This window comes from Sturnus vulgaris, chromosome 16, assembly GCF_052056855.1.
Source record: "Sturnus vulgaris isolate bStuVul1 chromosome 16, bStuVul1.hap1, whole genome shotgun sequence".
In the NCBI taxonomy this organism is placed as follows: domain Eukaryota; kingdom Metazoa; phylum Chordata; class Aves; order Passeriformes; family Sturnidae; genus Sturnus; species Sturnus vulgaris.
In genome coordinates, this window is record NC_142258.1 from 6,046,444 (window position 1) to 6,071,098 (window position 24,655).

Below are 24,655 nucleotides of genomic sequence, written 5' to 3' on the forward strand. Positions count from 1 at the left end.
TTTGACCCACCAAATTGAATTGCTTTTAATTTTTTTCTATCCAGCCCCCAAAAGCATTGAAGTGATACTTTACTTCTACATGCAAATGTAGAAGGGAGCAGATAATTGAGTTTGATCTGGTCAGACAGAGTTATGGCTGAAAGCTACCTCTGAAGACTTTTAGTGTAAAAATATTATTCTCAAGAAATTCAGCAGCTTCAAACTGGTAATAACTTGAAATTCCACGTGAAAACTCATCCCACAACACTCAAAATTTCCTCCAAACACTCAATTTTGTTTCAAAAGAATTTTCCTTGTGCACAATTATTTCTGTGTATTGATCCCCAAATGAACAACCATGGGCAAGAAACTCCGTAGAAACAACTGATAGCTGGAATAATTCCTGGGAAATGCACTTAGTGGTTATTGCACTCAGTGCTAGAAGAAAAGTTTGGTCCCCCAGGATGCAAATTATCAATGCTCTAGTGTGTGCTCTTTCAGGCTGGGGTCACAAGAGCTTTGCTGGGGTCATTAGGTGGGGCCTGGATGTGCCAGGGGGAGGGAGGGGACAATGCCACTGCTGCAGTGGACAGCAGAGTGTCCCCTTGGACCTACCCCATGCACAGGCCACTCGATGGAACCAGAACAGCCTTTGGATGCTCCTCCCTGTAACGCCCACTTAAGACAAGTTCATTTTCAGTTCAGTGCCCAAGGGCAGCAGTCAGGCTGAAATCCCAGTTTCCCTCCTCCTACACAACACATCTTGCTGCTGCTTACACTGCAATCTGCTTCCAGCTTGTGTACACATCCCGGGCTCTGCTGATCACAACAGTGATACCTACTTCAAACAATGACAGCTTTTTGACTGCAATTTCCCTTTGATGCTTAAATAACAGAAAAACCACAAAAACAAATGAGGCTCTCCTCTGAATTACTCAGGAGAATACGGTAAGCTATTCTGCACTGTCAGACACCGTTGTAATTAGGTGCTTTTAGAAGTATATTATCTATTTTTATCTGTTATTTATTGTGCATACTGTATTTATTGTTCTGAACACATTATGCCCCTGACAGGCTACCACAGATTTCTCAGTGTGTTAATTCTCTGGGCCCTGCTGCTACACCCACTTTTGAGATTCAGAGACAAACCAATCGGATTCTGACATTTATTTATCTTCTAGAGTGAATATTTTTATCTGGTAAATAGGTAGGGCTCCTAAAGAGATGTTACACCACGTCATACTAATCCTCCTCAGTTCCTGGATTACTGACCAACACACAATGAGTCTTTCAGAGCTCTAATAGGCAGCATCCTTTGCCTAAAGGCAAACCTACGAGTTTTCCAGAAGGAATTCATACCAACTGTGTCTCGGGGCAATACAGATACACCCCAAAAGTGGGTGTTTGCCCCTCCCTGAGCTGTACAGAGCCATCCTCAGGGCTGTGTTACCCCAAGCACTGAAAGGCAGAGGCACAAGTTCAGTGCTTGGCTCCAGTTTCCTGTCTCTCGTGCCCACTCACTCCTACCCGCATAAAAAAGGAATAGCAGAACAAGGCAATAATTCTTTTCCCTTCCCAAAAACCTAGAAAATGAGCATGAGTCAAAGCTCCAGCTGCCTGGCAGGAGGAATGCAAACACACCAGAGCTTCCTGGTAGATCCTGAGAAGTAACTCCAGAGCCTGTTCAATTAATCATCCCTGCACCCCTGCAATATCCTCCAGATCAGCCGTGTCCTCAGCTACCCTGACCACAGCCCTTGCCATCCATCTCCTGAGCACCCTGCAGTGGCTTTAGGCTTGCACTGACCACGTTCAGTCCCCCCAGCTTCTCTCCAGGGGCACTGAAGAAAGGAAACCTCTCCAGCATGGGGCAGTGTCTCCATCCCTCCAAGGTACGTGCCTCTCATGCCAAAGAAAAGCTTCCCCTTCAGCTTTTCTGTATGCCTAACTTCGACTAGAAACGAGAGGAATTTTTATAAGTCTAGAAATCTGTAGCACAGAGCTTACAAGGGGAAGCATCAAAGTCCAGGGGAAGAAGGAGACTGGGGCCCCCAGAATTCTTTACAATGTGGCAAGGGTTAATGACCTTTAGTTCTTTACAGCCTGTACAAACACTATTTATTCCATACTAAACAGCTCTTAATCTATAAAAACACTACTAACTTTGCTTATGGAAATTCAGAACCAGATCCATAACAGTAAGTTCATATCCCTGAAAGCATCAGGCAGCCTTCTGCAGAGACCTTGAGCTTGAACCACCCTGCCAGGAGCTCCTGACCTACACCCAGCCTCTAAAGAGCCAAGACCTTCACTGATCTCATCCTCTTTGAACTAAGAGGCTGCCAAGTCCAACTTTCCAAAAGCAAACCAGGTTTGCTGAGATGATCCCAAAACCAGAAAGCAGAGCTGCCCTGGGAAGGTGATTCTACAGCTCCTCTGCTGTCCTGGCACAATTTCATGGTGAGAAAAAGCTGAGGAAAACCACAGCCAGGCATTGAAGACAAAGGATAATACCACCCATTTCACTTTTTTTTATAATATTTTTTTTGGTTCATAATGGAAAAGAAACACTGCAATTCCAGTGTTGTGTTGCAGAGGAATCCTTGTCATCATAAGTGGGTGTTCAAAGGTGAAGAAAAGCCATGGGATAAAACAGAAATTTTCCAAGTTCATGCACAGTTGTACAATTTGAGATATTCTGTTGTCTTTGAATGCCATGTATATGAGAGTCATGGGAATAGGCAATAAAATATTAAAGACATGTGTTTTTTAATGATAATATATCAACCTAAGAAGTGAATGAGCCCATATAGCAGCTTTTTCTCTCATTCATAATTTTAATATGCTGAAATGCCTACATTTTAGTCTACCTGGCTTTTAAAGTATATAGTTATGAATCCCTGTGAAAAAGACATCGAATGAAATAAATGGCAGCTTTGAATTATAGTTGTGATAAACATTGTCATAATAAATTCTCTCCTCACCCAGAGGAGTGATGAGGGACTCCTACTGTACCACACCATGTTTTCACAAGTCAAATACAGCCACTTGTTCAATTTATAGCTTGCTTTTGGGCTGAAAGTCTCCACAAATCTTAAATGAATGCAGCTGAGCATGTTTCGAGGCTATTTGGATAAGAATACCATGTTTCCAGCTAATTTAGGCTGAGATTTTCTAGGTTGTGCAAGGGCTTTTGCAGCCCAAGTCAGAGGCACTGGTGTTTCTAAATCCTCTGGGGTGTCAAGGCATAATCTTTGAGAGGTGTTGCTCTACAGCTTGTTTCTACAGCTGTAATTGCAAGAGGAAAGGATGCTGAAGTGACAGTCAAAACACTTCTTTCACAGGAAATATTAACTTTTTTCAACACCCTGGCCCTTACTGGGATTGAAGTGTGTATTAATCACCAATTCCCTGCTCCAGCTCCATTTGCTGCTGCTACAAAAGGGGATGACAATTTAAACAACCACTTCTGGGACATTGGCTGGTGCACAGAGCTTTGCTCTGAACGAGATGAATGAATCACTCAGACAAGATGGCTACACATTTTGCATATCTTTATTGCACTTTTACCACGTTGCAAACAATTCCACAAAAATGCTGCAAAAGTAAGCCTAGAGCTGCTGAAAGCAGCTTTTTACCCATATATGTATATATTTACACAAAACTATCAAAAGCAAAATTGAAAAGTAGCAGCTCAGCTATGATAGTCTAGAAAGATAAGAGCTGCCACCTCCTTATGGACAAATAGTACAACTTGTCATTTTACATCACTTTGTAAAACCAACATTCAAGTATTCCTGTCAAAGCACAATTAGTGAAATTCCCTTCTGGTAACCCCTGTATTTATTATCATCATTATTATTATAATTATTATTATTTTTTGCCTTTAAAAGTTCATAATGCCTTAACCCTTTAAATGCTGAGTAGCTGGGGGAAAATAAGCATTCAATTTAAATAAGATACAGTGGATTAGAGCACTTAAAGGGTTAACACAAAATACTAAGTGGACTGTCACCACAAATAAAGTGTGAGTCACAAAACTATGCTGTCCCTCTTAGTTAAATTTGGAAGGGAGGTCTGGGGTTTCATAGATATACCATATATAAATACAAAATATTAAGTAAAGGCCTCCTTTCTATACAAAAAGGACAAGGAGGTGTTTTGCTATCAGACTGTTGTCTGTCAGTGATTGAATATTTTCTGACCCTTTCCATAATCTCTCTTCAGGAACTAATGAAAAGCATCACATTAGACTTATTCTTAATGAACTAATCCTTTGCAGAGTCTACACTTTACCTACTTTGGGAACAATTATATCTCATTTCTGAATTCACTGAATTCACAAAGTAGCATATGCAGTCTTTTGCAAGACTTTTTTTGTTTTGCTGTTGTTTCGTTTCTTTTTCTTCTTTGAATCTTCTTGACTCATCTGGTAAAAACGTGGTCTTGCCATTTCACTACCTCTCGGTCGTTACAGTGTCAGCATCCGTGTTAAAGTCATTTTCAACCACATTGTCATAACCATCCTTCTCTATGCAGTCACTGACAGCCTTGAGCACAATCCTCAGCCTCCTGTCCATCGCCTCCAGGTGAGGCTGGTAGAGGATTGGGGCTATTTTATCTTTTAGCAAAGATTCTTTCATCAGGAGACTGAGTTTGTATTCCTCCTTGGCTAACAGCTGTAATCGCAGATAGGTAGACTTCCTGATTCTGAGAGGAAAGGGAGAAACCAAAAATGCAAATCAGTTATTTCCATCCCTGCTGATCTGAAAGGCTTCCAGCTAGCACCACAGTAACAGTGTCAGAGCCTTGTTCTGTGGTCTGAAATGACAAGAACCAGGCACTGTCACAGTCCTAACGAGCAGCTGGCATTGTCACCTGGCCACTGATCTTTTGGGGGCCCCTAGAGGTGCAGAGGTTTTGCAGCACAGATCTGTGGGGCAGTGCAGGTACCCCCTCACACCCCTCACCTGGAAAGGCACCAAGTGGAGCTGGTGCAGCATTCATGGGGCCGTGTCCATCCTGGCAATGACAGTGTGACACACTGAGCAGGGACATGTGTGACAGCAGCACAGGCTCCCCAGGCTCACCCTGCAGGGCTGCCCAGAGCCCCCACACAAATACAGAGCTCACCCTGCTAAGCTGAACTCTAAATGTCACCTCTGAAAACCCTGGCCATGGGTACCAAGGAAACCTTTGAGAAGCACGTGAACAAGCTGGGATTTTGTCACTTGGCTTCCACGGGATGTGTATTTTGTCTTAAACGTTCTTTTCTCCCAACAGCTCATGGCTGTGTTCCTGCAAGGGCCTCATCCCAACAGAGCATTTAATGTGGCAGTGCCAATGCTCAGGGATAGCTGGGCAGGATCACAGCATCTCCTCCTCTCCATAGTGTGCAATGAAAGATTCATTTGAACATTATCAGTCCTGTTAGTGGATAAAAACATACCTGCAGCACTGGTTTAAAGGCACCAATATGGAAAGTTCATCATGGGAATATTTTCCAAACCTGTTTAAAGAGAAGAGCAAGAATGTAACAAAGACTGTTTTAAAGACTGACTTTTTTCTTTTTCCTTTAACCCCAGAAAGATTATTAAAGGTATTTACCCTCTTCCATTATCTAAGTGGATAATAAAAGTTTCATTTCCAAACTTCTCAAAGGTTTCGTAGTGATGTCGATCCATGTTACCTGTGGAACAAAGAGAAGAAAAAAGATCATTCTCACTCTGGCTTGAACCTGCAGATCAGGGCCATGCAAAAGCCCAGTGCTCCCCCAAAAAAATGGCTGGGTAGAGAAAGCAGCAAACCTATGGAGCTCATTTCCTTCTACTGTGGATACCCCAAAGTGTGTGATACTGGAAATGTTGTTAAGCCTCTACCAGCTTTTCAAGTTCTCTCTCTGTGGCTTTTATACTTAATCTCTAAAGGGCCCATCAGGAGACAAAGACAACCTTCCCACCCTCCAGCAACCCCTCCTGGGGTACACCAAGGGAATCCCTCTCCAGCTCTGCAGCACCTGAGCTGTTTGGGGAGCCTGGTCAGCTGCAGGGTAGCTGTGCCCTAAGCACCAGAGCTTCCTTTCCTTCCCTGGTGGCAAGGAGCCCTGCTGCTGCAGCCTGGGGTCAGTAGGGCATGAAGCAGACATGGCACATGTGACATGTGCAAGGCTTTGCTCAGGGAGGAGAAAATGCCTGCTTTGAGCAGGGGTGTTAATCCTGATCACTTTGTAAATGCTGCATTCCATTTTCTGAACCCCAAGCAGACATCCTGGCTTTTCTCTGGTAAGAACTTTGCCCCAGTTGCTGACTGCCTGGGAAGCCAGAACAGCACATGGCTGTAAGATATGGATGGGGATGGTGCTGATCTGCACAGCTCTCCCTGTGTGATCTGCTTTTTATGTGCAGAGCACTGCTGCCAAGCTATGAATTCTCTTCCATGGCAGGGGTCTTGAGTTACTTATAGATGCCACATATGGCTCCTGAGCTGTCACCTGGCCTCTCCTGCTGCAGCCTATGGCAGGATCTCAGTGGGGGCAATGGCACAGGATGTGTCCATGCTGGCATGTGCCCAAGGATCAAGGATGTAGGTTGGCAGCTTAGAGGTGTATTCGCTGCAGCAGGAAAGGTTTCATATGAGAATGAGAACTAGGCTTGGAATGTGTCACTACATATGTGCAAATAATTTTTTTATTGAGATCAGGCTATATAAACAGAAAAATTCCTGATACAATCCATAGCTGCCTTTGTGTCAAAGTAATGCCTCTTCCCCCACACCCTGACATTTTATAGAGCAGCAGCAGAGAACAATTTTGCAGGATGAAAACAAAGCACTGGTAATGAGCAGTCCTTGCATGTGCATCCAGGAGCCATATATTACCGAGGTAAAGCACTCACTAAAGCAAACTGAGAAGCCCTTCACTGTTGTGAAGGAGACTGGCCTGACCTGCATTCATCACCACTCTGCATTTCTGAACATCTTTGTTCCTTTAATCTGCACTGATGGGAATACATAACCATGTAAATCTGCATTTTCTCATAATCATCTAGAACAGCACATACAGTAAATGCAGCTTCAGCCACGCTTTACAAACTGCTGAGCTATGCAGAGCAGTGCAGAAAGAAATGGTTCTTATTCTAATTAAATGTTGCATTTAATCTTTGAAAGAGATGAAACATACCCATTAGGAAATCAAAAACTGTCATATCCATTATATCCAGAATTCTGGTCCCACTGTCATATGGGGGTGTTTGTTTAACCTCTTCACAATAATCTGGATCAACTTCCCATCTGGAAAAGGCAGTATTTTGATATTTTATGTGACATACAAAGCTTACTGAAAATGACAAAAAAAAAATGTTATTTTGGAACGGTCTACTTGTATCATGTTCGATGGAGGGCAGGGTCAGGCAGAGGCAGCAAATTCCAGAAATGCAGGCAAGCAAGGAAGATTTTGACTGTTGCAAAAGGAAGAAAATTACAAGACTGAAAACTAACTGGCCAGTAGCTTCAGGATTTAGGAGACTAGCTGCATCATCAGTCATAAGGTGCAAACACCTGAGACTTGTTTAGGGCTGCTGAGAGCAGCAAATCTTTCTGACAGGACTTGGACAGTTCCTGTTGCATCCTGTCAATGCCACTGGAGGTTTCTGTCCCATGAGGGAACTGTGCCACTGAAGGTCCTTTTGGTTCAGGACCACAAACTGGACATGTGAAGTGCCCTGTCCCTCCCCAGGGGCTGGGAAAGCCCAGCTGCTCTCCCGAGGCCAGGAACTGGATTATTTATTTCCCTGTCACCCAGCTTTGCTCACCACTACTCACTCTGCTTTCTTGCGCTTGTGGTAGGAACGCCTCCAAGGGTTTCTCCAGGTTTTCCTCTTTGCTAAGGACAAATCAGGCAGGAAAGCAGCCAGAGACCCTTCAATCTGATCAGGCTTCCCACACAGGGCATGCTCTGTTGAGCAGTAGTAGGAGCATTCCCCATAGAAGCAGATGTTGTTGGCTGGCAAAGAAAGGAAAAGAGTTTTAAAGCCTACCCTTGAATTAGTATTGAGAATTCATAAAAGCACTGATGTATGTAGGAGCAGAAATAAATCCAAACCCCTGTTACCACACATAGTTTTCCTCCAGTGAAACCACTAGAAAGACATTAATTTCAGTGGCTGGGATCATGCCCTGTGCTAAGCTCTTTGTGACTATTTCCAGTTTATTTATATTCCCCAAACCTATTTTTTTTTAATCCTGTCCTTTCTCCTTTCATTTTCCCAGACTGATACATTCCTTGGGAGCTATTTGCTACTCCAGGCTGGAACCCCAAATCCCACAGCTGAGCAAGTGGCATGTACCCAAAATTAAGTCACTTCTCAAAATCTTGGCTTGTTTCTTTAAGAACAGAAAACATTTCATTCATTTCCTTGCTGGTATCAGAAGAGCTGGCAGTTTTTGAAAGGAGGATTATTTACCATCAGGAGTGCCGTGGGGGTGTGTGTGGAAGGTGGAAATAGCAGGGACTAACACTGTCAGCACACATCTCAAACACAAACCCCTTCCTCCACACCTCACCTTACTCCAACAGCCACAGAAAAAGAATCTGCAGCAGGTGTTGGACCGTGTGTTACCTTAAAACCTCCCCAAAACTGCCACCACGTATTTCTGCACCAACAGGAGCACCCACGTCTTTACAAGCACACCCTGCCCACGGGAATTCACTGAAGGGGACAGAGAGCAGCTCATCCCCAAAGCCACCAACGCTGGACTGGGCTCAGGAATAGGACACTGCTGCTCTTGCCAGTGTGCTACAACTCTTGTGACATTGCTTCACGCACATAAAATGTCATTAGAGGAAGACTGTGCCCTTTCCTCATGGTAATGCATGAAGCTGAGAAGTCACATTGCTTCCTAATTCCCCACAAGGCCTCTAAATTCAAATATTGTTTCTGAGCTCCTCTCCCTCTGGACAAGCTCAGTGTAAATGAGGCAGGAAGGGCTGGCAGCAGTGGGAGGTGATTTTCTGCCTGCCACAGGAAGGGAAGTGGTGGGTTTGCATGGCAGTGATGCCCTGCAGCACATGGCCCTGCACATCACTGTGACATCCCCAAACCTGCACCCAGCAGAGTGCCCAGGGGAGATGGGGCACTGCCAGGGGGAGATGGTGAGCCAGGAGAACAGGGGACAGCCCTGGGGATGACAGGAGGGAGGGAGGAACAGAGCAAAGAGCTGCATTTGAGGAAAGAGAAGTAGGAGAACATGGAACAGCAAAAAGGTTTCATGATGCTTTTGATTAATTAGCTGCATTATGTGGGGCTGGCTGCTAAGCCATGGAATTATACCAAATAACCACACTATAAGGCTGATGTGTTGCCACCTGACAATCTGTCCCAGCTTCCCACTGATGTTCCAGCTTTCTCTGTTGATGCCCACCTGATTTATCCATGAAGACAAATCGAATCTGTCTAAGACAGCCTTTTTGCATCATTCTGCTGTGACTGACTCACAAGGGCCACCCATCCATCCATGCTCAGGAACAACTAACCCAAACTGTATATTTATATTCACAGGGTTGGATCAGAGCAGTTAAATACATCCTGGCTAAGTTCAGAAATATTTACTCTGTGGCCAAAAACCTTGTTGACAATTACTCAAGGAAAAGAAAAGTACTTCAGAGAAGTGAAAAGGAAAAACAGAAATTGAGGAAGGGATCACTCAACATATCTGCACTTCTGAGTTTGCAATTTAAGTGTTTTACCAAGCAGAATATCCTCTCTTAAAAATTGTGGTTTTGCTGATTTGAAGCTGCAGTGGGGCTTGAGCTTCCATTCAGCTGTGTCAGCATCACCCTCTCATCTGTGGAGGGAGGGAACCATGCAGATTTATCTTGACTGCCTGAGATAACTTATCTTTCTAGGGTTTCTATGACCTGACTTCCACCTGGCAGCAGGAAGCCAGTGCTCGTTTATCTCCTGCTGAATCAGTTTTGTAAAGAGCAAAAGGCCCAGCAAATGCCCCCCACGCCATCACAGCCTCTGCTGCTCGCTATGTAAATCTGACCTTTCAAGAAAAAGGAGTTGTATTAAACACAGCATTTTGCTCAGTGGGAAGATAAATACTCTGTTTAATAGTTTGCTTCTGTATTCAGCTTTGAGAACAATGAAACTCTGCTCTGTATTGTCAACGAAAGCAACTGGGGCTAATCACTTGACAGTAATCACACACTGGTATCCAGGTAAATCTTGAGGAGTGCTGGGGGCTCTGGCAGGGCTGGTGTTTGCTGCTGCAGGGCTGTGCAGTGAGCACGTGTGTGCCTGCACCGTGCCAGCCACTCATCCCACTCATCCCTGCCAGGATCTTCCAGCTATGGATCCCCCAGGAGCCCCATCCCCTGCTCCAGCATCCAGTGCCCTGAGCGATGCCAAGATGTATCCTGTGGATAAGACTGTGAACTTGCAGTAAAACCACGAGTGTAATTCTCAGGGAGAAGTTACTTTCAGTGGCAAATCTTTTTCTGCCAGCAGTTATTGCCCCCATGGACTCAGACCTGTGGTACCTACAGCTCCTGTCCAGTTTCTGGGGATCGTGGAGGTGAAAGGATGCTGGATCTCAAGCTACTGCTAAAGAAATTAACTGCCTTGATTGATACAGAATAGACATCTTATTATGTCTGCCCTAGTCCTTACATACTGGCAGCAAAATGAAGCAGCCTGAGTTATCTGGGGAAACATTAATTTTTAAGGTTTCTTAAAAATGTAGGGGAAAATAAAAGAGGCACCAAATATAGAAAACCACAGTTCTCATCTAAGACTTCAAGGTGCTGTAGCAAGGCTCTTTGAAACCTAAGTAGGTGACCCACATTCTGCACAGCAGGCTGAGGGTGAAATTCCAGCTAGAGACACAAGCCCAGAGCTTCATGGCAATCCCACACTGAGAGCAGGGTTTGGCTTTATGAAGCAAAAATAGGAGAGAAAGGGGAGATGAGCTCCCTACTGGAGCACACACTTCTCCTCTCATTAAAATTGCCCAAACCATACGTTCCTCTCACCAGATAAAAGTGTTTCTGTACAACTACACCTGCAAAAGGAGCAATAGCCAGGAATTTGTGCTCCTGCAGGGTGGGCAGGAATAGCAAAAGCAGCAGTGCTGGCAGCCCAGACAGAGAGGGATGTTTATACCTGCTGGAATGTCCAAATGCTGTGCATTCCCAACATGCAAAACCCCTCTTCACTATAAACCCAAACTGTTTCCCCAAAGCACCAGAAAGGCAAGAGAACCCCATGTTGCAGTGCCTGATTTTTGTTACCTGAGGAGAAATGGATGTGATTCATAATGAAATACAGGCAAAAACCATGGTCTGGTGATTGAAACCCCAATTACAACAATTAAGAACCAGAGTGTCTGTGTACTCATCTGCACATTCTCTGTGCATCCTCCTGATAGCTGAACAATTATTCTTCTCAGGAAGAAAAGGAACAAGGGGGATACCTTAAAGCAAATTGCTTGGTAGAGCAATTCTTTTATTCAGCTTTGCATGACTGTTAATAGAGGACATTTAGCAAGCCTGTGCAATTGGAGTGCTGGAAAGAATCCTGAATATTTACTACAGCAATGCATGAAAAGGTCTTTCATTTACCTGCTCAAAATAATAGGTAATTCAGAACTGCTATTGTATGCTGAGAGGGAAAAAAATCCATAATCCCTTGGAATTGGTTAATATGAACAAAAACATAGTGCTTACTAGCTGTGTAACATTGATTTCTTTAAGCTGCTGCCTCAATTACTTCCAAAATGAAGGCTGACATCATTAATATGTCTCTTTTTTCCTGGCAAATTACCATTCATTTGTAAGAGTAGCAGGGCTACTGCAGTCTGCTGTGCTGCAAAGGACATAAAATTAATTTAAATAATTACTGACCTAATTCCATTTCTCATGTTTAAGTCCAAACTGCCTGAAAGTGCACTTTTCTGCAATCTGCTTTCTCTCTGAGTGCATCCTAATGCATGCAGGCTGACCTGTCTGCTCACAGCCATTGTCACTTTTCCATGGGAGCAGGAACTGTGCTCTGAAGCTGCCTGTGGCTCCCTGGCCCTGATTTCCACACCCGATGGGACAAGGGAGGTGGCCCAGGAGTGGAAATGCAGTGAGGTTTCTCCCAACACGTCCCCACACTGCTCTGGGAGGTAACATGTGCTTGGACAATGCTCCTGGTGCACCTTGGGGTGTCCCGTGCAGGGCCAGGAGCTGGACTTGATGAGCCTGATGGGCCCCTTCCAACTCAGCTTATTCCATGACCCTGTGATTGATGAGGATCAGCAATAATCGCCCTCTGAGGGTGCAAACCATGGGCTCCCAGCCTGAGGGGAGCATCTTCCTAAAAAAAATCAATTTCACTTAGTGCTGGTTTAATTTGAAGAGCTGTGTCTGTGTGCACGGAGAGGGATATTTTGCCAGCAGGCACCAGGTGTCCCCATGACCATTAATTGTCACTGAGCACCTCTGGGGACGGAGCTGCAGTGCCAGAGCCACCTGACAGGGAGTCCCAGAGGATCCTCTGTAGGCTCATGCTGGTGCACAGCCTGGTTTGTGCATGTGCCAAGGGGTCACACCTCAGTTTCTCCCCTCTGGAGGCAGCTCTCCCTCAAAAGCAGCTGCCCTTCACCTGCCAGAGGGGCCAGTCAGCCCCTGAGCCTTCCCCAGGCTCCCTCTTCATCCTCCTCACTCCCCAGACCACGAGCCTCACCCCAGCACCTCTCTCTTCTCTTCCTTCCCTGCCCTCAATCTGTTGCCTGAGCTGCCTGCTGGGCTTGTGGAAGTTGTTTCTAAAAGCTTAATTTAGGATCTTTGTTATTTTTTTTTCATTAAGCATTAATTAATGTCTGCCTTTTAAGGTCAGTATGGAATACAAGACAGAATTGGGCATACGTTAATGAGAATGTGACTAATTAAACTGGGGACTTGTAGGGAAGAACTCTGACAAGTAACCAACATGATTTAAACAAAGTATATTGACTCAGGAAATGTAAAATTGAAAGAAAAATTAATTGCTTAAGCATTTCATTCTCCAAAAAAGCCTGATTCATAGTTAATCAAATATTTTAATTGAATTTATCTGAGACCTCTAAATAAATTTGAATAAAGGATTATGCTTGAATATCTGGAATTTTATAATGGCAAGATAAAGATCCTCATCCAAATTGGCAGCTGTAATTCTGTATTGCCCTGCTCTGGTTGCTGCAAGCTGCTCAGTACTTGAGAACAGTTTTGTAATTCTCAGAAATCATTCAAGTTCACCCCTAAGTCTTGAAATATAACCTAGGAAGACTAAAAATCAAGCAAACCTACTAATTCACATCTTATTTGCCAAAATGGGAATAAATTGACTTATGTTTAAAGTGAGCCAAAGCACCGTGTGCATGGTCAAAAAACTTTTTTGCCATTTTTGGTGTATATTTACCTACAAAAATCAAGCAAAAAAAAAACCCATATAGCGAGAGAAAGAGGGAGGGAAAGCAATTAAGGCAAATGCAGAAATGTGTGTCCACCAGGTTTGGTGAACATGTTTTGTCACTATAACTGTGCACATAAAATAGGCGTGCCCATAATACTGGGTAAAATAAAACCTTCTGCAATTATGTAACGTCTTTTACAAGTGAAGTTCCTGGAATAAACAACTGTCTGCTCAACTGTGTCCTGCAGAGCTGAATATAAATATGAAGCTATAAATAACAGCCGTAATAATGATTTTATTGGGATCAGAAAAGTGTGATAAATATTTTAAGAGCAAAATCTCGGCAACGACACAGCTCTGGTTTCCAGCTAACAGCAATAAATTACAGTTACATTAGGAGAAACTGTAATTAAGTCTTTGGATCTCGACTTTAGGGATCTGGGATAAACAGCTTCTGGCCAATCACACACAGAGCAAGGGACAGATCTCCAGAGGTTTCTGCTCCAGATTGTCTCTTACACAAGTCACAGCCTCAGTTCAGCAAAGCACACTTGCACACAGCTGAAACAATATCAGTTAAGCTACTGGAACATGGCACTGTGCTTTAAATTGAACTTATAGCCTATAAATTCTATACGGAAGAACAAACTTAAACATTATTTCTGTGCCTTAACTCAGAGCCTTGATTTCTCCATCTCAGCATCCCAGATGTTACACAGAGATGCTGCCACTTTTTCCCACCTTTGCCCATTTTTCCCTATTCCAGTTGTATATTCTGGTGAGCAGGATAGGGTTTTATCCTGTGCTTGTAAAATTCCCGCCCTGTGGAGCTCCATCCTTGGCTAGGTCCACAAAATCTTGTGAAAGACTGAAGAGCAAGAAAGAGTGGTATCAGCTTCTGGGTCAGCCCTTGAAGCAAGAGAGAGGACTGGAAACAATTCAGGTCACTTCTAGCCCAACAGACAATGTGAGCTGGAAGAAGGATATATTACATATCTATTTTCTGATTTTTTTGTCCAAACTCCTGTTTGAACGGCTCTGAGAAATTAGGTTTGGTCCTCCAGTCAAACCCAGAAATAAATGCATCTGACCAATAGAAGGGACAGAGCACACTGCAGTGGGGGAAAAAAAACCCTGAATAACGAACGGGCTGGGTAATAAGATTTTGGGTAAACTGAGAGCACTAGAAAAAATTACCTTAGAAATTGTTCTACATAAAACATTTGTTGAATACATTGCTTTGGAGAACATAAAAGCCTCTCTCTGTGGATAATTTGTCAAGGGGAAAAGGCACTCAACTCAAAACAATAAAATCTTCTTTGTAAGCTATGTCTCCACATTTATTTTTATTCAAAGGTCTAGAAGACAGTTTTATTAGAAGTATCTGAGCAATTAAGCAATCTACACATCGTTTCCTTAAGTATGTGTTCAGCAGGATAGAGAGAACAGAGTGTTATTTCCAGGACTACCTGGTGAGATGAAAAATGTTCTCCACAGCTTCTTGTCACGAGTAACATCCCGGATTTCCCTGGTCATGTTAACCAGTCTGCCTGCAACCGGGGGCACGCGCCGGAAATCCAGGATCCTGCCACAGGGAGAACAGACACTGAGTTTATGTAAAGGATTAAAATGTAATGATAGCTATAGCTTTTAGGAAGCCTCATTACACTCTGAAGGCACATTCATCTGTGGTATTTAAGGAGTATAAAGCCCATCAACTTTAAACTGGATAATTCCTCATATAATGTATTATGAAATATGTTCTGAATATGATGAGCTCTGCACTGCCTCTGTAGTATGGGGTAAAATACAAGAAAAGTATGGAGGGCATTGTTCCATGATAAAAATGAAGATACGTACAATTCCAAAAACCAGAGACAGCAAAAATTTATTTTTTTACTTTGTGCTACTTCATGATTGTTATGACATGCACTTTGCTCACCAGTTTTTTTAAGTGACTTGGGGAATGGGATTTCAGCCTCTTTCTTCCATAAACACCATGTAATTATTTTTCTGACAGCCTTAGTATGTGGTTGATTTATTTCCTTCTGCTCCTCTCTGTTTTAATACCCTTATACCAACCTAAACAATCTCCCTCAGACCAAAAATATTCCCACGGGCAAAGGCTGGGAGAAGAACCTCTCCCTACCCCAAAGTCCCCCGCCTTCACAGATCATAAAAACCTCCCTATGAAGCACTGCCACTCGATACAGGAAGAGAGCAAAGACCCCCCCTACAAAGTCTCCCCACAGGAGGATTTTTATATCCACTGTCTGCTGTTCAGATTGTCTACATTGGGTAGCAATTTCTTTTCCTGCTTAGTGTGTGGATATTTAACACAGCCCCCATAGGAACTCCACTGATGTTTTTTCCTACAGCACCATCTGCTTAAAAAGGCAATATAAAATATAAAGCAGAAGGGATCAACACCAAGGTCAACAACAATAAAATAGAGAAGATCCTTGAAGGATCTGATCAAGATTGGCTCTTGCTGGCAAACCTACCCTGTGCCACCCACTGACACGTTCCCATATCCCAGCCATCATCCCAGAAGGCAGCAATGCCACACAAATCCCCAAATAATTTGTGGCCTTATAGCTTTGCACTTTTGGAAGGATGCTTCTTGGCCTTTCCAAGTGTGAAAAGTGAAATGCCATTCTTTCCAGATATGCTGTTAATCACTACTTAGAAATTCCCACCCCTAACCAGGGCAGGGAGGGCAGGCAGCAGTCTTGGGGTATCCAGCATCCCCTGCACTAACTGGAGGGGGGACATTTTCAGCAACAGGATCATGAGATGACACCCCTGCCCTCTCCTTCCCACTAACTTGTGGCCTAAATATGCTCCTGATGTGGGACAGTCCCAGCTTTTTGCTGTGAAACCAGAACTCCCTTCCATCTCAATTACTCCTCTCTGAATACTCACACCATTCCTCATGGCTGGTTTGGATCTCTGTGCCCTGGAGCTAATTGGGGTGAGCCAGATTCCCATCACACCAACGTGACACATTCCCTGGGAGATGGGTCCTCTCCATATGTACTTCGAGATCACAAGGGAAATTAATTTCTCAGCTTCTCTTCAATATAACTTCTCTTTCTTTTTGAGAATTACTTATTGCCAGGTTTCTCGTTCCCAGAGTAGGTTTCATTTCCTAATTATTAACTTACTCTTTCATCATCTGCCATTTCATTTATTCATGGCATTTGCTCCACTTTCCCCTTTTAAAAAGTAATTCAGTTACAGGAATGGCCAAGTGCAGCAACTTATCACAATATTTCCCCTTTTCTTTTAAAGCAAATCCATTCTACTTGCCTGTCCAGATGAAATGCTGCTATTTCTGCATTATGTCTCTCATAGTCTGAGAAGTAAAAAAAGTCAGGCGGGGTTTCTTGTTCTCTGGTTTGCCTGCAAAGGAAAACAAGGGAAATGTTTTAATGAAGGGTTAGCATTCCTAAGGAGCAGTGCTCAGTCATCAGCATGCTGTTCAGGAGTTCAGTATTGTTTGCTTAATGGAAGACCTTTAAATACCTCATTTGAGCATTATTTGCCATGCAGCCTTAATTTTATCCTCTTTTTTAAACTACTCTAACAAAAAATAGGAATTCAAGACTTGTGCAGTCAGGGTGCTGTCACAAAGCTGTTCCACTCAAAACTCTCACTCTATTTAACAAGATCTGTTTTATCAGTCTTGAACATTTCATTAGTGATAGTGGTGAAAACAATGTCATTTCATTAAATTACCATTAACTGTAATTATGAAATTTTCAAAAGTAATAACATTTTTTCTTTCATCTTTGGCAGCCATGCAGCTCCTGAATAGAATATGTCTGTCCCTCTGTATTACTTAGAGCCAAAAGTGACATGTTTTTCTCATTTCAGAAGGAATGGGATCTTTGCAGTTTGATGGCCACAACACTTGTCATGTTTCAAAGAACATTAACAGGATCGTGCTTGAGAGAGGATGCAGAATTTGTTGTTTCTCCAGTTTAAGAACCAATAAAAAAAGTCATTCCGATAGAGAGGCTGGAAACAGGAAGGCTAAAGCTTCCACAGCACAGTACATGGAAAATACAAACTGTAAGAGAGGAGCAAATCTCTGCCTCACTTCAGGCAACTTTCAGTCCTTTTGGATGGAGCCCAACTCACGCAGCTGACCAGTGACACGTCTGGGTTCCACCTCAACCTGTTTTGAAGTCCTTAGAGGAAGATAAGTACAGCAAAGCTGCCTGCAGAGCATCTGCAAGGGAGGACAGCTCTCCAGAAGAGGAAAACAAAGCTTTTTCTCATTCCCTGCTGCCACAGTGGCCCAGCTGACAGCTCATGTGTCACCCTTGCTGCCTGCTGGCAATTGAAGTGCAGCTTCTGCACAGGGACCTTGGTGCACGAGAGCCTTTGGGGTGGTGCTGGTGCAGAGCTCAAACCTCCACTCAAGTCCTAATTTTGGGTCGTTGGGGACCTGAAGCTGTGTCCACCCACCACTGTGACTACCAGAGCTGGTGTCTGCACACAAACCCTCACGGGGCTCTCCAAGCTGCTGGAGAAACCAGGTAAGTCTTGTGGTTTTTGGCAGTATGAAGACTCTGCTGTGCACCCAGCAGGGTTTGAAAGCCTGATATCCTTTCTCAGACATTATTTTAATATTAACATCTTGGCAAGGTACTCTGTCTTGCCCTAAATGATGGACAGCAGCAAAGGTATTTGTCTTGTGCCCAACAGAACTCAAGGCCAGAGTGGCCATAAAGACTCCAGTGATGCTCTGGCAAAACAGCACTGGCCACTGTCACAGCAGTGGTCATGGAGGTGGCCAACACCTGGCAGAATTCCTGCCAGGGAGCTGCTGTGGCCACAGAGGCTTCACAAGGACACAAGCTAAAAGTGAGCCTGGGATAAAACAAAAAATAGTGTTTTGCTTTGCCTCCATAAGAAATGCAAAATGGGAAGGAGCACACCCACAAAGAGGAACAGGGGAGAGCAGAACCTCACACAATGCACTAAGCAGTCAAGACAAGGAGAGGTGCAACCTCACTGTGCATATTCCACTTAAAAATGAAGGAATGAGCCCTGAATATGAATTCACAGAAAAAAATATTAACCTATTTCTGCTGGACATAAAATTACGTATTTGTATGTAACCTTCCCTCCTCTCCAGATTTATAGAGTTAATTTCTTCGACAAATCCTCACCCCAAGATTTCACAAACTTTATGCACATCAAGCACAGCTGATAAGATGCAGAAAATATTACTAATTAGCTAATCAATGCCATCTGCTTTTTATCTCCTGGACACTTTAAAAGAAACCACGGCTGCTCCATTACAAGAAAATCTTGCTCCAGAAATTCAGAGTTAAGTGGGGGCTGGATGTCAGCCTGGCAAGCCCAGCCCTGCCCCAGCCCAGCCCGTGCTCCTGCCATCCCTGGCTATGGCTGTGGGCATTTTTCACCTGGGAGTAAGTACAGCTGTCCTGCAGGCTCGGGCTTGTTTGTACATATTTTCCTGCTGTCATAATGTATTATTAAGTGGTAGCACACCCTCCTAAGATTGCCCTAAAACCTTCCAAAACGGACACCAAATCCACAGTGCAATTTAGACAATGGAAATGCCAGTATTTTTTTGAACCTGATGACACATCATGAAAAAAACTCCCAAATGTCTTCAGTGCTTAAGGTGCTTCCCTCTACAAAAACCTCTCTCCAGACACTTTTCACGTGGTCCATGCCCATGTCCAACACATGGTACCCACTTCTCTGCCTCTTGAAAATACTGTGTAATTCAGAAAGTAGACTGGAAGGAGGATTTACCAACCCCCCCAAGATGCTTTACATTCCTTATATTCCTCTGCAGAGCTCTCCAGAACTAAGACATAGCAGATAAAAACATGAAACCCTCTCCTGAAATAACTTTGAAATATCCTTTGTGCTGCCTTAACTCAAATCTTCCACGGATGTAACAGAAACTGGGTTCCTTGGATCTGACATTGACTAGACAGATTTTTATTCAAGCAGGCATTTATTTATTTTTAATTTGATGTCTGCAGCAGTACCTGAAGAGCAAGCTGCCATACCACCAGCAAACACTAACATGTGTGTGGATCACAGCCCAAGATACAAAACTGAACTTATAAAGCCACAAGAGTCTAACAGAGCTGTGAACCAATGCCATTAACAGACTGATATGAGAATGGCTTTAAGTGTCAAAGGGCACCTACATCATAATCTAGATTTTTTACTTTATCCAACTGCATTGATACATAACTTTATCCATGTTAAAAACTGCCTTTTTTAAATTTATCTGTTAACAATCTAATCAAGTCTGTTTGTTGCTAATTCTTCTAATGATCTATTCTGATGTAAAAATATAGAGAGATGGAAGATCAAACTGCTCTCAGAAAGTCCACTCCAGCTTTAGGTCATGGTAACTGGTCTTCAGCTCCTAAGTGACAAGCTGGGAAAGGGGAATGAACTCCGAGACCCTTCCAGGTCAAGTAAAACATCTTTTAAAACAACACTGGAACTGATCCACCTGCAGCATGTTTTAATCAGAATTGCATTTCAAAAGGGAAAAAAACCCACCTCTACCTACAAGTTAGTTTGGTTTTATCACCTGCTGGTTATTGGAGGTTATTATCTAATAAAATGGCACATGTAATGAGCAAAGAGACCAACATGCTGAGCCCTCTGCAGCAGCACACACTTCTGAGGGACAAGGAATTCCAGGCTGAGCTCCCCAGTGCCAGCAGTGCCATCCCACACCGAGCAGGGACAGGTTCTGCACAGGCTGCAGACGCTGGGAGAGGATTTCTGGCAGCAGCTCTTATTTTGCAAACAGTTGGAATCTGGTGATCCTCTCTTTGGAGAAGGATTTGGCAGATATTTATAACGGCAGGCTGGGAAGCTCTGGAGGAGAGACAGATGGAGGTCTGTTGATACTGCACACAGTTAAAAATTACACGGTGGCACCAGCCCAACTACAGCAGGAGGAAAAGACAAATCAGCACGGTAACACGTGTAGGGAAGAAATAAGAACTAAGGGGAAATCAAAGCCCATGAAGATTTTCCCACCACGACACAATTCAGAAAAAACATAGGAAGCAAAGAATGATTTTCAACAGGACAGAAACACGTTTGTGTTGACACAAGACAAGATGCAACTGTGATCTGATCTGGTGGCTATAAAAGTGAGTCATGCTTACAAACAGAAGAGAGAAAGCTGCTCTGATAAATGAACAGTCATGAATAAATCTGGTGAGTCAGCTCCATTCTAGCTATGGTTGGGACCTGGTTGGGTGTTCAGTAGTATTTGGATAAATCAACATAGTGATTTGTGTTCAGAAATAATTGTAAAGCCTCAAGTTTCTCTTCAATGTTTCTGTAAACGTTTTTTGGGGTTTTTTGGGGGGTTTTTTTTGCCATTACTTGGTTCCTCCAGCCTCAACCTTAATAACTTCTCAAGAGTTTTCTTTTTGCTGTCCATGAACCAAATCATTACAGGGCGACTGCAGGCTCTGCAGACTCTCTGGTACTTCAGAAAACAGTATTATAAAAACTAAACCTTTACCATGGAAATCTGTATTTAGTTTCCAGGATCACCAGCAAACACCTGCCTAAACTACCAGGATTAATACCCACCAGGGCCATGCATTACTCGAAAGAATCCTGCTCAGTGCCAGACTTCCTCTGCTCTGGAGGGGCTCTATTATCTGTTCAGCAGCCAGAAAGCAAGAAAATAGGGCAGAGAGCCCAATGTGAGCTAAGTGTAATCCTGACAGACACATGCTGTCCTCCCTTGCTGCAGTCCAGAGACATCTCTGATTCACCTCTCGTGTCAGACCCACGTCCTGAGCTAATGAGAGGATGTGCTGCTGCCTGGAAAACAGCTCCTGTTAAATAGGTTACCCTCGTGTTCTGACACATAATCAGGGGAATCAGCCTGATTCCCTGGCTGGGATTAGGCATGATTAGGGAGCACAACAAGGAGCTTTGCTGCAGCAGGGAGCACGTTTGCTTGGGTCAGGCCATTTTGCAGACAGAGCCCCTGTCCTGACCCAGCCAGGGGAATGGGGCAGCAGCAAACTCACTGGGAGATATAAACCAGTGAGGCTCTGTACTTGCATTGGCAGGGACAGGACTAACACTGACAATTTGGCTATCAGAACAGATAACAGGAGATTAACTGGGTCTGCCCACAGCTATAGGAGGCTATTCTTCTTTGGAAAGCAGCTTTCCTCTCTTCCTGTGGAGCACTTCAGGTGTTTAAATGCCTGCCCTGGAGCCCAGGTGCAGGCTCAGCAGATCATACACAGCGTTACCTACATGATAAAATACAGCTAATACAGGACTAAAAGGATAGTTAATGCAAGACTAAAAGGTGGACACTCAGCAGTTTGCTGCTGTTTCAGTGATTTTATGGCCTGGAATGGACTTGGGAAATTTTTGCATTTGGAAGCTCCACAAGCAGCCCCTTGATCCAGCACACCACTGAAGCACAGATCTCCATCAATTCCAGAGAGCCTTTCTTCCAACACAGACAGGCATGAAATCTCCCAAGCCCTCACTGATGAACTTCTTCTTTGTACCAATGGAAAACTCAGACTGAAAGTCCACTGTCTGCTTGCAAGATCTCCCTCCCCTCTATGCAACACTTATGTCAAATTGGATTGTGCAGCAGGGGGATCTAGAGTGCCCTGTGATCATCTAAAGCTTATTATTCTAAGTGAAAGAGGCAGCCCATGGAAAAAAAAAAGGAGTCTCTGAGGCAGCTGCAGTCCTTAGGAGAGTACTGAGATTTTGCATGCAGAGCTGTATCATCTGGGAGGGTTTTCAATGCACTTGGCACTGGTTAGAACAGGTGGAAAAAACGTCATTTAATTTTATAATACATTTTAATGGCTTAGTAAGTCCTTAGGAAGAGAAATGATACTGCTAAAGCTGCTACATCTACAGCAGCACAGATATCTGGTGCCTATTTCTGCCTCCTTATGGAGTCTTGGCAGCTGATGGCTCTGGCTTTATCAAAGCATTGTGCTACAAAGAGCACTCCCAGGGACGATAGGAGCTGTTTACAAGAGCAGAATATGGGCCAGAAAATGAGCGGCCAACACAGGAATGCAAAGACATGCAATTTGAGTGGTACAAAAAGGATGTTTGGCCCGTTTCACTGCTATCAACCAAATGACAATATGGGCCCCTGCAGGATATTCAGGCTTCTCCAGTTCAAGTAGCAGCTCTGCAGCTCGAAAAAAAATGAGAGAATATTTACTGTGGCAGAGAGACAGAAATTTGCAGAGGGATGTGATAGCAATAGGAATAATTAGCAAACTGCCAAAAGGATAAATACCCAGATCATGCTCTTGCATGCCAGCCCTGGAGTGCTTTTCTCCTGAGCAGACGGAGAGAGCTTGACAACAGCACATGCTCAAGGACCAGTTAGCTTAATATAAATCATAAACTTATGCAGAGAATAGCAATAAGCTTCTGAAAGCACATTTGTACATATAAATATCTTGTTACCTGGCACAGAAGGACAGTGGGGGGAAGAGGGAGAGAAAACCCACAGGGAAGCAGAGTACTGAGGTGGGTTTTCTTTCTGTTTCCAGTGGAAAAGCAAAAGGAGGCTCAGGAGGTCACCTAGCCCATTCCCTGGCCCCAGGGTGGGATCAGCTTGAACTAAACCACTCCTGATAGTCGTTGCTCTAACGTTATCTCCAAAATGTACTTTTGTGATCCCACAGCTGCAGCCCTCTCGTCCTGGTGTGCTGCCCTCCCTCCCCTGCTGCTTTCCAGCCTTGTTCTTTCTCTTCATTCCGTGCTCAAGGCAAAACCACCCCAGAGACACCTGCTGCAGTCGATGTGAGTGCCTTTCCGAGGGGGGATACGTGTGACAAACACACCAGAACAACTGGCTCCCATTCCTGAAAAGAGCATCCCCAAGCCAAGACCTGGGAATGAAGCCTTAATGCCTTGAGACTGCAGATCCCTCAGCCCAGAAGCCCCTTCTTTACTAAGCACATTTAATTTATTTTTAACTCAATAAAATTCCAACCAACCCAGAGCCCCCAAAGCCTATTATAGGCTTTGCCATCAAAACCAACACTGTTGCTAGAAGACAAAGAAGCAACTTCTAATTCCTCTACACAGGTCAGGGCATTTGTGAAAAGGTTGTGAAAAGTCAGTCCCTTGCTGGGAGCAGCACCAGTGGAAGGTTCCTGCCATCCCATGCACTAGATGTCTACATATATAAATACATATATATGTATATATAAAAGCAGATTTTCACCTAAGCAAAACATCGAGTTGCCACTCCTGCCTACACAAGCAGATATGATATGAAGAGATGAATAATCAGGGAAAATAATATCATCCAAGAATATGAAAAATTCATTTTATTCTCCACTAAACTATAAAAATAATAATACACCCAGACATTTTCCTCTTTTTGGGGGATTTTCTGTTTCTTTTAGTGGTATTACTATCTCAAAATGCACCTTCTCTATACTGTTGCCTTTACTGACATTGTGCTGACAGTAAAGTCAAGGCATAATCTCACCAATCATCATTTCATTGTCTACCAGCTCAGAAGAATAGCTCTTTTTTCATTCATTCTTTTGTGCTTTCAAATGCATAAGACATGAGGAGAATCTTTGATCAGCACAAAACACATAAGAGTTTGATCAACTGGGAAAATTTCCTTCAGCAATTCAGAATATTACTTCCAGCTCTGCCCAGCAAGTAGCTGACTGTCACCACGGGAAAAGCAAATGGAAAAAAGTCTATTAGTGTAAGCACATTTGTCAGGATGTGTTCCCCACCCACGCTTTTTGGTGTGACAGCCACTGGTCCCCTTCCTGTCCCCTGGGAATGTGGCTGAGGAGATGGGGAGTGCTGGGTGCTGAGCTCTCAGCCTGGCCAGAGCTCAGATTCACAGGCTGTTGTGACTCCTTATTCTTATTCTTATTCTTATTCTTATTCTTATTCTTATTCTTATTCTTATTCTTATTCTTATTCTTATTCTTATTCTTATTCTTATTCTTATTCTTTTATTCGTATTCTTATTCTTTTGTTCTAATTCTTGTTCTTGTCTTTGTTGTTGTTATTATTTAGGAGGTGGCTGTAAAGAAAGCCAGATGAAATGGTGTCACAGAGCAGGTAAGCCCTACAAAACCAGAGAGATGAGCTCCAGTGCTACCCAGCTCCAGATGGATGTACACAGAGGCATTTAATGTATAATCCAGCACATACAGCAA

General features: G+C 43.6%; 1 protein-coding gene across 1 annotated transcript in view; it reads right to left on the bottom strand.

Annotated features, from left to right (window-relative positions):
• Window positions 1-3,516: 3,516 nt before the first annotated feature.
• The window catches only part of FAM20C (FAM20C golgi associated secretory pathway kinase), a 56,179-nt gene continuing 35,040 nt past the window's right edge, over window positions 3,517-24,655 (bottom strand). Inside the window, exons 4-10 of the mRNA XM_014869759.2 lie at window positions 16,728-16,820; window positions 14,885-15,000; window positions 7,798-7,978; window positions 7,157-7,266; window positions 5,587-5,668; window positions 5,429-5,488; window positions 3,517-4,689 (exon numbers count right to left, since the gene is read on the bottom strand). Coding sequence (XP_014725245.1) covers window positions 4,437-4,689; window positions 5,429-5,488; window positions 5,587-5,668; window positions 7,157-7,266; window positions 7,798-7,978; window positions 14,885-15,000; window positions 16,728-16,820 — 895 coding nt within the window. The 3' untranslated portion in view covers window positions 3,517-4,436. The remainder of the gene's footprint in view (window positions 4,690-5,428; window positions 5,489-5,586; window positions 5,669-7,156; window positions 7,267-7,797; window positions 7,979-14,884; window positions 15,001-16,727; window positions 16,821-24,655) is intronic.